At 50.9% G+C, this 14,033-nt stretch overlaps 1 protein-coding gene across 2 annotated transcripts in view; it reads right to left on the bottom strand.

Annotated features, from left to right (window-relative positions):
- Window positions 1–14,033, bottom strand: part of CHRDL2 (chordin like 2) — a 32,885-nt gene that overhangs the window by 15,846 nt on the left and 3,006 nt on the right. For both annotated transcript variants that reach the window (XM_059710992.1, XM_059710993.1), the window contains exons 2-3: window positions 4,769–4,881; window positions 581–674 (exon numbers count right to left, since the gene is read on the bottom strand). In XM_059710992.1, the coding sequence (XP_059566975.1) occupies window positions 581–674; window positions 4,769–4,881 (207 nt within the window). The remainder of the gene's footprint in view (window positions 1–580; window positions 675–4,768; window positions 4,882–14,033) is intronic.

The following is a 14,033-nucleotide window of genomic DNA, read 5'->3' as shown; positions in this document are numbered from 1 at the left end:
TAAGGATGGATTCTCCTCTCAACATCTCCCACCCACCCTCTTCCAAACCGGCCTCCCACTAGCTGCCTCTCATTGGCCACTTGCTTATGCCAGTTTCTTTGCAGGCTACCTCTCCTCCCTCTTACCTTTACTTCCTGGAATCGCGATCTTAGAGGCTCTTATAGTCTTAAACTCATGGAATCATAGACATTTAGCATCAAGTTACAGAAAGTCCCTGAACCACAGTGCTGGGAAGAACCTCGGAATACACAGACTCCAACTCCTTTGGTCATTCCCAGGCCCAGAGCTGTAATCATGGGGCTCCCTGCAGGGCCTCCAGCCCCAGATCACTCACCTCCACTGGGACAGGCAGGTCCACTCCCTTGGCTCTGGCCAGCCAGAGACTGGAGGCCACGTGTGCCATCAACAGGCCAAGCACGCCCTATTTCCCTCAGCTACTCTCCAGTCTCTCCCCGCTCCTGCTAAGCACCTCTCACCAGAGAGACTGCCCCTCTCATTCCAGGGGCCTCCCTCTGCCAGAGGCTTGCATCGGAGGTGAGATAAGGGTCAGGGGGTACAAGGGATGAACGAGGCTACTTACCCACACACCGGGGACAGCACTGCTGTGGCTCAGTCACAGGCTGGGGGCAGTGGACAGGCGGGCAGTGGAGGCGGTAACAATTCACATGGGCATTCTGAAGGGGACACAGCGGTCGGTCCTGGTTCCAAAGAGCCATTGCCTCCCGCCTGAACCCGTCCTCTCCCAAAACCCACTCACTTTAAGCCTGAGATGGGATAAAAACAATAAACTCGTGTGTCCAGTCTCGCCCCTTCCCTTGCTCTCGTGTGGCTCGCCCTTCCATGTTCCTCCCTGACCACGGCGGAAGGCACAGTGAACATGGGCTTGAGCAGACCTTGTGTCCCCTTCATGGTGTTTGAGACACACAAGTTAAAGCCTTGAGTTACTTCTACACTGATCTGACTGTGTTATTTTAACGCCAGGGCTTTGTTCTTTGACCTCTGAGCCTAAACTTCATGGTTAGAGAGGAGTGTGACACATGAGGACAGGTGACAGGGATGGAAACAAGACTAGAAACCTGATGTGGAGCAGGCCCAGGGCTTTGGGACTCACTCCCTCAATCCCTGGGAGGTCTGGTGACCTTGGCACCAGAGAAGGAAGAGCCCGAAGTTCTTATGCTTTTTCAAGTTCAGCAAATGAAAGAGAAGGGAGCAGAGAAACAGGACAGAGAGAGATGAGGAGCTGGAGAGAGAGAGGCCACCACACTCTTGTCGGTTTTCCCATTCCTAGGCTTTCCACACCTTATCTCCCCTGTTGTGAGGGTCATTGCGCTGTGCTGTAATGAACCATGTACAACCGTGTCATCTATTCACCATGAATTCCCAGGAACAAGGACCAAGTCTCATTCCATTCATCTCTGAATTGTCAGCATAGGGCCTGGCTCCAGGCTAGTACCTGCTACAGTTTGAATGAATTAGAGCCAGGAACGGAGGAATAGATGGTCTCTCTCTTAGAGAAATGGAGCCAACTTTGTTCAAATTTTGAAGTTGGCAAGTTTGTTTCCTGTTTCCTTGCACAACTGAGTGCCCAACAGCACTTCTCCCAGAGGCAGCCTCTTACCCCACGGAAAACCCAGGCCCAGGCCCTAGTCCCTCTGGAGTCACTGCTTCCCAAGGAGTAATCTGGGCTGAGGCATCATAGAGTCCACAGAATTGGTCTGAGCTCCATAAGGGGCCTTCAAGAGGCCTGGCACACAAATGCCCAGAGGGTGAATGGAGCCCTCAGGTGAGAAGGTAGGGTGGAGTGCCAGGAACTGTGTGGTCTGAAGAGGCAGAATCTCTCTCGATTCTGTCCTTGAAGGATCCCAGGGATGAAGATGATCAGCGACATGCAGCAGGAAGTGAGATGGAGAAAGGCCAGGGTTGAAAGGGCAGGGGGCCTTGCAGCCAAAGGTGCCTCTCGGGAAAATCATAACTACTGTGTACTGAGTGACTACTAGGTAGGGGCTTTATGTTAAACAAACAGAAATGTATTATCTCACCTCATCTTCTCAAGAACCCTAGAGGTGGATACTATTGTCCACACTTTCAAAATGAGAAAAGAGCTTCTGAGAGGTTATGTTGCCCGAGATGCCACAGCAGGTTAACACACCTCCAGGGCCATGCACTTTCCATGATGCTGAGCTGTCTCTGGTGGACGGAGTGGGGACTCATGCATTTACTCAGTGACTACTGTGAGCCAGGGACTTAGCAGTGAATGAGACAGACAAGGTTTCTGCTCTCATGGAGCTTACATCCTTACAGGGGAGACAGACCATAAAAAACAAGCAAGAAGGAACAAGATCATTTCATGCCTGGCCAGTGTGGTTCAGTGGTTGAGCATCGACCTATGCACCAGGAGGTCACAGTTCGATTCCCAGTAAGGGCATGTGCGTGAGTTGCAGGCTCCGTCCCTAGTTGGGGGCATGCAGGAGTCAGCCAATCAATGATTCTTTCTCATCATTTATGTTTCTATCTGTCTCTTCCTCCCTCTTCCTCTCTGAAGTCAATAACAATATCTATATATATAAAAAGGCAGTGGCTGTAATGCTGTAATGACCCAGGACCGGTCACCAGGAGGTGCATTGATAGGTCCTGCAGCAGCGGGCGGGACTCTGGGTCCGGTGGCAGTGGACAGGGTTCTGGGTCCTGTAGTTCGCAAGGTGGGGGCCCATGGCTTGCACGGTGGCTTGTGGCAGCGGGCTACTCTAGCACAATTTTCTGTGCACTGGGCCTCTAGTATATATATACTTAAAAGATCATTTCATATGTTAAATTTATGATAATAACCACATAGGGTAATGTGATTGCGTTAACAAGGTTAGACTATTTTAGAAACAGAAGTCCGGGAAAGCCTCATAAGGAGGTGACACTTATGTTATGAACTGTGAGATGAGAAGGAACCATTTGTGAGAAGATCCAGGGGAAGAACATTCCAGGAGGAGGAACAAGTAGGAGTGAGTTTGGACTGTTGGTGTGGGTAGGAAATGAGTTTGGAGAAATAAGGCGAAAGTCAGATCACACAGAGACACTGTAGGGGGTTTGAATTTTACTTTAGGTGCACCCAAAAGCTACTGGAGGGTTTCAGGGACTTTGGAATGACATGATCAGTTTCATGTTCAGCAAAGATCCTTCTAGCTCCTATGTGAGGTATGGGTTTAGAGAAGGGACAGGGAGGCCCATCGGAAGCCTTGCATAGCATCCAGGTGAGAGATGCAGATGCTTAGATTAGGGGAAGCAGGATGGTGAGAGAAGTGAAGGGATTCAGGGTATATTTTAGGGGTATTGGCTATAGCTCTTTGGATTGAGAAAACTGTGTATGTAAACTCTGGGGAGGGAGAAATGAATTAGCTTCCGTGGATCACAAAACTTGGACTTTGTCAACTGGACCACATAATATGTCTGGAATTTTCTGTTTGGGTTTCCTTCCTGTTCTTTGGCTGTATTTCATAAAGTTCTTTTTGAAAAGCTGATTGGCCTCAGATGTGCTAAGGAAAAGCAAGGGGAGGCAGTTGTGGGGAGTTGTGCCCCTGTTGGCAGCAGAGTTCCACCTGGGCCAACATGGTAGAAGCAGCAGGGAGTCAGAGGGAACGGCCCCAGGAGGAGGGAGACCCCAGTGATCAGAGTCAGGAGAGGGGCTGGCCCACAGACAGCCTACTTGCCAGGGTCCCCTCAGATGCTCTTCTCTGCTCCCGCCCTGAGCTGAGGATTGTTTAACAAGGGAGGCTCTTACTGGCCTTCTGCACTCGGCCCGTGGCTTTTGAAGGCAGAGAGAGGGCCTAGGGTACTGGCTCCAGCTGGGAGCTAGGTACACCCTCCCTCCAAACACCGGCAGCAGACAGAGATTGGTGAGGACATCATGCCAATCAGGCTGGCCTCCAAGCAACTAAACTAAACCAAGGGAAGTTTCAGGCCTCCTAAATCATTCCCTCCTTCCCTACCCTTCCAACCTTATACCTGGCCTGAGGATTCTGGACCACACGGAGGTCTCATTTATTCCACCCAGCTGATTGTACAAGGCCCTGTGAAGGCTGCTGGGTTGGAGATGGGTGGCAGGAGAGAAGAGGTGAACAAACAGACAGGGTCCTGTCCCAATCTGTTCAGCCTTCGGCAGGACACTGACGTAGACATAAGCGAAATCCCAGGAAAACCTGCTCTCAGGCTCCATCCAGGAGGGGCAGTAACTGACAGACAGATAATTACTATACCTGGCCAACAGTGACCAGGATAAAGGGACCGAGAAACTTATGTGGGACCCAGAAGAAGAAAATGCTTGTAGGTGAGGGATCAAGTGAGGCTATTGGTAGAGGTGGCATTTGGCCAAAGCCTTGAAGAACAACCCTTTGGACCAGTGGAATTGGGGGGATGCATCCTAACGTGGGGTGGCAAGAGAGGGCTGGAGGAAACAGCATGAGGAAAGGAAGGAATGGGAGCCCTGGCCAGAAAGGCTCTTTTGTGTCACACAGGAAGCAGGGAGGTTGGCACCAGCAGAGGGGGAAAGAAGGCTGGGATGAGAGATGGGAGACCCGAGTCCCGGCCCAGCCCAGCTGCTGACCCGTTGTGTGACATCTCTGAAAGGGGTGCAGTAGTGGTGGCAGGTACTGTGTACTCCCAAGTTCCTAGGGAGCCTGGTGCCAGAGCGTTCCTGACCTCCAGAGTCCCTGACCTTGACTTCTCTCAGGGTCGCCCAGACATACCTGACAGAGGCGGCCAGGTGGCCAGAGGGACCTACCTCTGAACACGTGCAGCGAAGGCAGTACATCAGGCCCTGTGGCTCCAAGTAGGGGTGCCAGCTCTCGCCCAGGGAGTATTTCTTCCCATGGAAAAGGCAGAACATGTCTGGGCCTGGGAAACCAAACAGTGCTTTGTCAGTCCAGGGAGGCTCCAACCAAAGACCCTGCCTCGTCCCTCCTTCTTCTGGTTCTAAGAAGAACGTCATCTGGACCACTCAGGCAAAAGAGAACCCACTGGACATGCTCTCCCGGTCGGGGGGCCAGAACATCTGAGTTTGAATCTCAGCTTGACCGCTCACTTGCTGGGTGACTTCAGGCATGTCACTGCCCCTCTCTGAACTTTAACACTTCTCTCAGGGGTGAGTTAAGGGATGAAGCAGAGTAAGTGCTTTAGAGATTCAAATTGTGGTATAAATGCTAGTGATGATTGGATGGATAGTTTGAAGCCCAGAGAGGATAAATTACACTCCTAAGGTCACCCAGCAAGCCACTCACCAAGCAGGCATGGCAGCCTAAGCCTGCTGGCTCCTTCTGCCCTCAGGATCACACTCACTGCCTTTTCCTTTGTCTCATTTTGCTTATTTGTTTACTATATCTCTATCCTCCCCTCCCTTGCCCTCTGCTGCTCCCCTTCATTCTCTCTCTGACCTCCCTTTTGAATAAAGCCGCTCACAGCAGTTTCCTTGCTTTCATACAATACTGTGTCCCTATATCTCAACCAGCCATGATGGATGGTGCTTGAATTGGGAAAATAAAGTACTGCCTAGTGCAGTGACGGCGAACCTATGACACGCGTGTCAGAGGTGACACGTGAACTCATTTTTTTGGTTGATTTTTCTTTGTTAAATGGCATTTAAATATATAAAATAAATATCAAAAATATACATCTTTGTTTTACTATGGTTGCAAATATCAAAAAAATTCTATATGTGACACGGCACCAGAGTTAAGTTAGGGTTTTTCAAAATGCTGACACGCCGAGCTCAAAACGTTCGCCATCACTGGTCTAGTGAAAGGTTAGAAAACTGACTTTAATATCCTTAAAAATAGTCATCGGTACTATCGCACTGTCAACTGATTATTGTGTGCATGATTGCACATCAATTATTTTTGTCATCTGCATATTCGTTGTCAATATGGAGATGAATGCTTCTAAGAATGTTAGCAATAGTTAGTTACATCATGTCTGCTAGCTCTCCTGCAATCCTGTTTTCCTTCTTTCTTTCTTTATATTTTCTTTATTGACTAAGGTATTACATATGTGTCCTTATCCCCCCATTGCCCCCCCACTCCCACTCATGCCCTCACCCCCCTGTTGTCTGTGTCCATTGGCTAGGCTTATATGCATGCATACAAGTCCTTTGGTTGATCTCTCCCCCTTCCCCCCACCCTCCCCTACCTTCCCGCTGAGGTTTGACGGTCTGATCGATGCTTCTCTGTCTCTGGATCTGTTTTTGTTCATCAGTTTATGTTGTTCATTATATTCCACAAATGAGTGAGATCATGTGATATTTATCTTTCTCCGACTGGCTTATTTCACTTAGCATAATGCTCTCCAGTTCCATCCGTGCTGTTGCAATCCTGTTTTCTTGAAACGTCCACCTTTCTCTCACCTCCCGTAGCCAACCATTCCCGCGGTCCTTTAGGCTCTTTCCAGAACCCACCAGCCCTCACCTCTTACCCTCTCACTGCCTAGCAGCAGGTCAGGGCTCCAGGTCAGGTTGAAGCTGTTGGCCCCACTCCTCTGCCTCTTGCCCAATCCTTCCAACTCTCCTCCACTCAGGTACCTGCTGACTTTTACATCCCGAAGAGATGCTATCGTTCCTATAGGAAAGCTCGCCATCATCTTAAGTCTAATCTGAGTTCTTTTAGGGAGGCACCAGGAGCCGCAGTGCAAGCGAAACGTCCACAAAGGCTTGTTGAGTTAAATAAGATTGAAATACAGAGAAAGGAACCAACATTTATTAACTATCTTCTCTTTACATAAATGACTTACCTCATTAACATTTCTGTTAATGGTGGAAAGAAGGCTGGGAGAGATGGGAGACCTGAGTGTGACCCATCTCTCATCCCCTTCTTTCCACCACTACTGGGTTAGTGCTTGTAAAGTGCTTACTTGGCTCAGTTTCTGACTTATGATCATCACGGTGACAATGACCCTGCAGGACGGACATTATCATCTTGAACAGACATTTAAACTTACGGAATCACTGGAGCAGGACACTGTAGGGGGCGCTCACACACAATGCCCCAATTCCCTCAGGGCAGGGTGGGCTGGCGCTCAGCCCCAGGCACAACAGCTCCAGAGGCTAGGCGCTCAAGGGCCATTCCCAACCTTTAGAAAACGTCCTTTGTAAGAGGCTGAAACCGGCTTCCCTCTGGCTCACCGCACTGCTCTTGCTCGGCCTCCTGGGCCTCCCAGAACCAGGGTCTGAGGCCACGGTCATGATGCGATGGCCATTGGGGACTGAGGAACACAGGGCTTAGTTCCTTCCTTACCCTCTTCAGTCCCCCAAAGTAGAAGAGGGGATCAGACAGCAGATCCGGTTCCCAGCAAGGCCCCGGCTGGCCCGTATCAAATGAGGAGTGTTTATCTCTCAGCCTCCGCTGGCAGAGAGGGCGGGACACGGGCCCAGCTGGGGTCCTTGTCGGAGCCAGCCCAACTCTCCAAGGATTGAATAATGTCTTTCTTCCTCAGTCCCCTCCTCCAGCAGGGAGGGGCGATTGCAACACTCCCACGGCCTTAGATCTCAGCCGTGTTGCTGAAGAAACCTTGTCCCACCTTCTTTGGGGCAGCCCTGTAGCCTGACTCCTGTGCCAATTGGCACCCCCTCCCCTCACCGCCTGCACCGAGCATGAAGACAGAGAGAATGTCTCAGCCCATGGCCAGGCCAGGAGGCCCTTTCCCCCACCTACAGACCTGGCAGCGGCTGAGAATGTGGGGGGCCTGGCAGGCCGTCCCTCAACCCCAGGAGGCCAACTGCAACCACAGTCCCCACCTCACCAAGCCCTCCTAGGTGAGAGGCACAAGGAAGGGTGACAGTACCTGGAGCTCCCTCTTCCTCTAAGGAGGTGAGTACCCAGGGCCATGTCAAAACCAGGCAGGAGGGTTAACTGCCGGGCAGGGGTGGTCTCTGCTCTGTCCCTGCAGTCCTGGCACCAGCCCCAGCCCTTGCACATGGCTGATGGAAGGAGCGATAGGTCCTCATGCTGCCAGTGCACTGGGACATTGAGGAAGACTCTTCCCTTCTCTGATTCTGTTTCCCATCTGAGACTAAGTGTGTGTGTGTGTGTGTGTGTGTGTGTGTGTGTGTGTGTGTGTGTGTGTTCAACAGTTTTCTGCACAGATAGTTTATAAATCCATGATTTCAAAATTCTAAGACTCCAAGGTTCTAGGTGTCTAAGATTCAAGATCTGAAAATTCCTTGTTTCTAAGAGCCTGCATTTCATTAGAATGTGAAGCCTCTAGAATTGTACAATTTTGTGGTTCTAACGTTCTATCTTTTTTAAGCTTCCATAAGCTGGCATGTGTTTATGATCCCATACACCCAGACTCTCAGGGGCTCCAAGGGGAGGTAGGACCAGGTTCAGGGAGCCAGTAGGGCGTATCCTGAGTGACATGGAGAAGGCAAAGTCTGTCTCTCACATCCCCTCCCTTCTACTCCCTTTAGTCCTCTGTGGCCTCCCACTCCTGCCCTGACCTTGGGGCTCCCTGCTTTCTCCATACCCCACCACAAATCCCATCCCAACCACCTGTACCACGTCTTTCTCCAGTCAGAGGGCCAAGTGGGCCTTTTGGAGTAAATGGCCCCTGGCTGTGATGTCTAACCAGGGAAAAGACTGCTAGTGGGGGAAGTTTTTGTTTGACAAGAGTTATTGGCCCTGTTTTAGGCTTTATAGAGACAGCGAAGAATTAAAGTTAAAGAGGTCTCATCCCCTTCAAAACCCCTCACTCAGTGAACTCTGGCTTTGGAGTCAGATAGGCCAGAGTTCAAATTGGATTTTGCTTTCATTTGCAGCCTGAGTTTAGACAAGTTACTTAACCATTCCAGGCCTCAGTTTCCACTAGGAGTAATAGTCTCTACTTTTTGGGGTTATTGTAGAATTAAATCAGATAATATATGTAATATGCCTAGTGCCTGATACATATTAGATGCTCAATTAAATGGTAGGTAAGAATTTGCTCCCCCAAATTTCTGACAGTCTGTTTCTTACGGTATTTCTTTGATTCCCAGGATTCTATGAGTAGCCCCGGGCACCTATTAGGGCATGAATATCATGGAACCTGCCATCTAAGTCAAGTCTCCTTTTCAGCCTCACCAACCTTGTTTCTGGTGGCTGCTGGTATTCTCCTAGCCCCGTGGTCTGCAAACTGCGGCTCGCGAGCCACATGCGGCTCTTTGGCCCCTTGAGTGCGGCTCTTCCACAAAATACCACGTACGGGCGTGCATGTATAGTGAGACTGAAACTTCGTGGCCCATGCGCAGAAGTCAGTATTTTGTGGAAGAGCCACACTCACGGGGCCAAAGAGCCGCCGTTTGCCATGCCGCCGTTTGCCAACCACTATGGCTAGCCCAACTCACAAGCCAGGCTCTCGACCCCACCTGGTGTCTACACAGACCTCGGACCTTGGGATGAGACACAAGATGAAAGTGGACCAGGAAACTTAGAGGAGAGAGTGGAACAGCAGGAGTGAGAGACCAGAGATCAGGCTGGAGAGAGAGGCAGGGACCCAGACAGGCCTTGACAGCCTGAGGGCAAAGGAAAGCCACAGAAAAGCTTTCAACCAGGGCATGCCAGTGACCAGGTTTGCATGTTAGAAGCATCACTGTGGCCGCAGGAATGGAGAGTGGACTGGAGGACAAGACTCGAGGCAGAGCGGCCAGGGGGAGGCTGTTGCAGTCATCTGTTTTGAGATCATGTGGGCCTGGGCCAAGAAAGAAGCAGCGCCCACGGGCGAAAGTGCAGATCTGAGGAACACTGAGTAGTCCCAGTGGGCAGGCTTGGGGACAGACTGGATATGGGTGGGGAGGGTGAAGGAGCAGCCAGGATGGGATTGAGCGTTCAGGGCTGAGCAAGTAGGTGAACGGGGGTACTTGGCACAATAAGCAGCACATGCTGTTATCATCAGGAACAGTGACATTACTCCCTGCTATTCACTTAGTGAGCTTTTGATGTATCAAGTTTTAGACAGGCCCATGGGCGGGGTACATGACAGTAAGACACAATGCCCACGCTCAAGGAGCTCACAGTCTATAGGACTGTGTGCACTCTGGCCAACGCTACGGCAGTGGAAGCAGCGGCTCTTCAGGGAAGGCCGCCCTGAGAAGACGCCTGAGCCTTCAGGAGCGAAGAAGGTGCAGATGGGCAGGAGCAGCTTTGTGCAAAGGCACCGAGGTGGGGCGACCATGGTCCCTGCAGGCCACTGCAGGCGACGGGGTGTCCGGGTGCTAGTGCCCCTTCCCGTAGGAAGCCATCCACTTGGATGAGCCGCGGCCAAAGCTCTTTCTCTAGCTTGACACTGACTTAAAGTGACTGGACTTAGTTGACCTAATCTGAATTCAGGGCAGCAATGTTTACCGGACAGCATCCAAATGTTATCAGGCCGCCCCAGTCTGTCATAACCTGGCTCTCTCTTGCTTTTCCTGAAAAAAAAAAAAAAAACGCTCTGGGATAGCCCTACCAGCGTTTTCAGCCTCGTCGCCTCTTGCTGAATCTCTCACTCTTCCACCCCCACCCCCTACCCTAGGCTCCTTCACCCTTCTGTGTCTCCCCACATGTGATTCCCCCCTCCAATGTTTGTCCAACTCCTTCTCATTCTCAAAAGCCTGCTCAGGTGCCACCCTTTCTGTCAAGCTGCCCCAACCTCCCAGGCCACTGGCCAGTCCTTCTCCGGGCTCCACAGAACTGAGTCCAGCCCTCTACTACTACTCCCATCACACTGGGCTAGAAGTATTTATTGAATGGGTTCTTCTTCCTTACTCAGCTGTGAGCTTCTTGAGAACAAGGAGCAGATCTTCCCGGCTGGCGTGGCTCAGTGGTTGAACGTTGACCTATGAACCAAGAGGTCATGGTTCAATTCCTGGTCAGGGCACAAGCCTGGGTTGCGGGCTCGAACCCTAGTAGGGAGTGTGCAGGAGGCAGCTGATCAATGATTCTCTCTCATTGATGTTTCTCTCTCTCTCTCTCTCTCTCTCTCCTTTCCTCTCTGAAATTAATAAAAATGTATTTTTTAAAAAAGGAGCAGATCTCAATGACTACTTCCAGTGCTCCGTGCAGAGCTACACAGAGGGGATGCCTCGTAAGTGAATGTGTGATGAAAGAATGGAGTCAATGGAGGGGGGAGGTTCTGGAAGAAGAGGTGATTGGTGGCCAGTATTCCTTAAAACCGCTTTCTTTAACAAGAAGAGAACTTCATTATGTGATAGGAGAGCCAACTCTCTCTCAGCACTTTGGCTTTGCCACCTAACAGAAATTAGCCTTTGACCTCCCCTTTCCAGGTCTCCCCATCTGAACTACCAAACCACCTACCAAACCAAACACCATGTACAAAAAGGTCAAGAGCCTGGGCAGGTAGGGGATGAATGAGTCCATGATATTCACATGTAAGTCAAAATTTCCAAACTGTCTTCTCCATGGTCATCCCACACTCTGCCTCGAAACTCTCATGCTAAGATAAAGGGCTCGTAGTGGGTAGTGTGGTTGGGAATTCTTCCACTAGGAAGCAGAAGAGACAACCAGGAAGATGCTTCTGAGCTACACGGGAGGCTGGAGGGGATCAGGAAGGGCTGGGGTATGAAGAGAGAGGCCTGGAACTGGGGCTGGTCTGTCCCCAGCCGGCAAGAACTCAGGAGACCTGCATGAACCAGGCTCCACAGGAGTGTGAGAACATTTACGTCTTATCCCTCGTGCCCACATGGTCATACTCTATTTACTTATAGTCCCCTTTCTGCCCAAACAAACTGCTCCCCTCCAAGACATAAGCTCTGCTATGAGCACTGGTACCCAATGTGGGAGGCCTCCTAAAGGAATCGGAAGTGAGAACCTCAGTTCCTCAGTGGTGGGGCTCTAGGGGAAGGGCCCTCGCTTCTCTGAACCTGACTCCTCTCATCTGGCCCATGACAGATGTTCAGAAGTATAGACTAACCTCAATGGAGAGGATCGTCAAATCAGGAAAGGGTCACGGGCAGAGACGAGACTGTTTATGTTCTATTCTGCCTTGGACATGTAACTCTTAAATTCACAGAATCTTAAAACAATGTGGGGACTGAGAGATGCCGTCCAATCCTCCAACAGATGTGGAAATTAAGTCTCAGAGAGGAACCAGGACTTGCCCAAGGTCATCAATTTATGCCAGCACGAACTCCAAAGCCAGTCTTCAGATCCGAGGGAGGTGCTTATAGAAATACCCATCCCCTGAGGAACAGGACCAGAAAAAAATGGCTTTAAATTGCAAACGAAAGAATTCAGGTGAGACATAGTAAGATCCCGGGTAGAAGAATGAGTAACCGAAGAAAATTGTGGAACAGCCTTCGGATGGGATCCTGCCCAGAGGCAGGGGATGCCTGAGTCATCTCCTCACCTCCCAGGGGCACCCTTCTCACAACAGTCCTTTTATTGGGGAGTCCAAAAGACTCAAGGTCCCTCTCCCAGAGCCAGGCGCCATGGCCAGTCGCTAGGGGAATTTGAGAGGCCAGTCCTAGAACAGGTGCAACAGCTGGCACAACTGCGCAGCTGTTGCCGGACTCTGGCTCAGCAGTATGCAAGCGAGTGAGTGAGACAGAGCCCTCTACTGGTGGGAGAGAGGCGGTGCAGAACTGCCCAGACAGACCTACAGAGGGCCTGCCTGGGCCAGATGTCAGGCCTTCACTCAGGCACCCCTCCCCCCTCCTGTACATCTGGACAGGTGGATGCGGATGTGACTAAGCTGAACAGAAAGGCAGGGTCCCCACTGGTGAGTCTCCCTCTACACCCCCTGTCCCATACTCTCTAGGTACTCTCTGAGGGTACCTACTCTTCCCTGGCAGGGCAGGAGTACCAGGCTACAGACCCCCCCCCCCCCCCTGCCCCGTCCTCACCAAAACTCCCTTCTCCCAAGGTCTGAGAAGACTCAGAATCAAGGCAACGGCATCTTTGGATCTTAGAGTCTAAGAACCACAGGATGTTAAAGCCAGAATGGTCCTCAGTGATGATCTGTTTGGGCCCAACCATCTAGCTTTATAGTTGGGGAAACGGAGGGGCAGAGAAAGGGAACTTGCCCTGTGTCACAATCTGAATTGGTGGTAGAGCCAGAGCTGGAGCCCTGACCTTCTGATTCCATAGAAGCCCCCTTGCCACCCCATCTCTGCTTCTGGGGTTTGGGATTCTGTCACCTGGGAACAGAAGCTTCAAGTCCCGTAGAACAATAACCCATGGAGAAAGGATAGAGAGATCAATGTGTCTACTTCATAACTGACTCTCCTGAAAGCAGGATTGAATTGAGAGAGAAGAGAAGCATGCTGAACACCTTAAGGGGAGGGGCAATTTAGTGAGGGAGGGCACAAAAGAGAGGAGCTGATGGGGCGGGGGGGGGGGGGAGCATTGGAGAGGGAGTCAAGATTAGACAGGTTCTCATTCTGTCGAGAGATGAGTGCCCATCGTGACCAATACGCGTGCAGGTGACTCCACCTGGGCCTGGAATCAGCACTGCTCAGCGATCAAGTCAGGGATATGGAATTGGGGTTCAATCTGTGGCCAAGGTTTGAGACTCCCTCTGGGTTGGGGAAAGGACTCCATCTGTGGCTGGGGAACAGAGCGAAGGCTAGAATGACCTTCGTTTGAATAGCTGCCACATGCGCTCACTGGCCCTCAGCATTTGCAGGGCTGGGCCACTTCAAGAGTCGGCAGACTTGAGGATTGCCATCTGTTGGCACCACTTCTGAAAGCACCTGAGATGTCACCAAGAGGTTTCTTACCCACCACAGGCCTGAGATCTGACTTAAACGAAGACAGGGGCCTCATAAGAGGCTTCATAGACACTGACGAACGACGACAGAGTTGCTTCTAGATTTACAAATTCTCACCGGTAGACAAAATTAGGCTCAGAGAAGTGAAGTGATTTGTCCCAATTCATACAACCAGTAAGTGACAAGTCAGACACTACAAGCTAGGTCTCTATTCTTCCCTTTAATAACGTTGCTGTGTGGCTGTGGGCAAGTCACTGAACCTATTTGGGCTTAGTTTAACTCTAAGGATAGGAAAATTGAGGGGTAGAAGCAGATGGTT

This window comes from Myotis daubentonii, chromosome 9 (genome assembly GCF_963259705.1).
Source record: "Myotis daubentonii chromosome 9, mMyoDau2.1, whole genome shotgun sequence".
NCBI classification, from domain to species: domain Eukaryota; kingdom Metazoa; phylum Chordata; class Mammalia; order Chiroptera; family Vespertilionidae; genus Myotis; species Myotis daubentonii.
The sequence above is the reverse complement of the archived record's forward strand: the minus strand, read 5'-3'. Positions and strand labels throughout refer to the sequence as shown.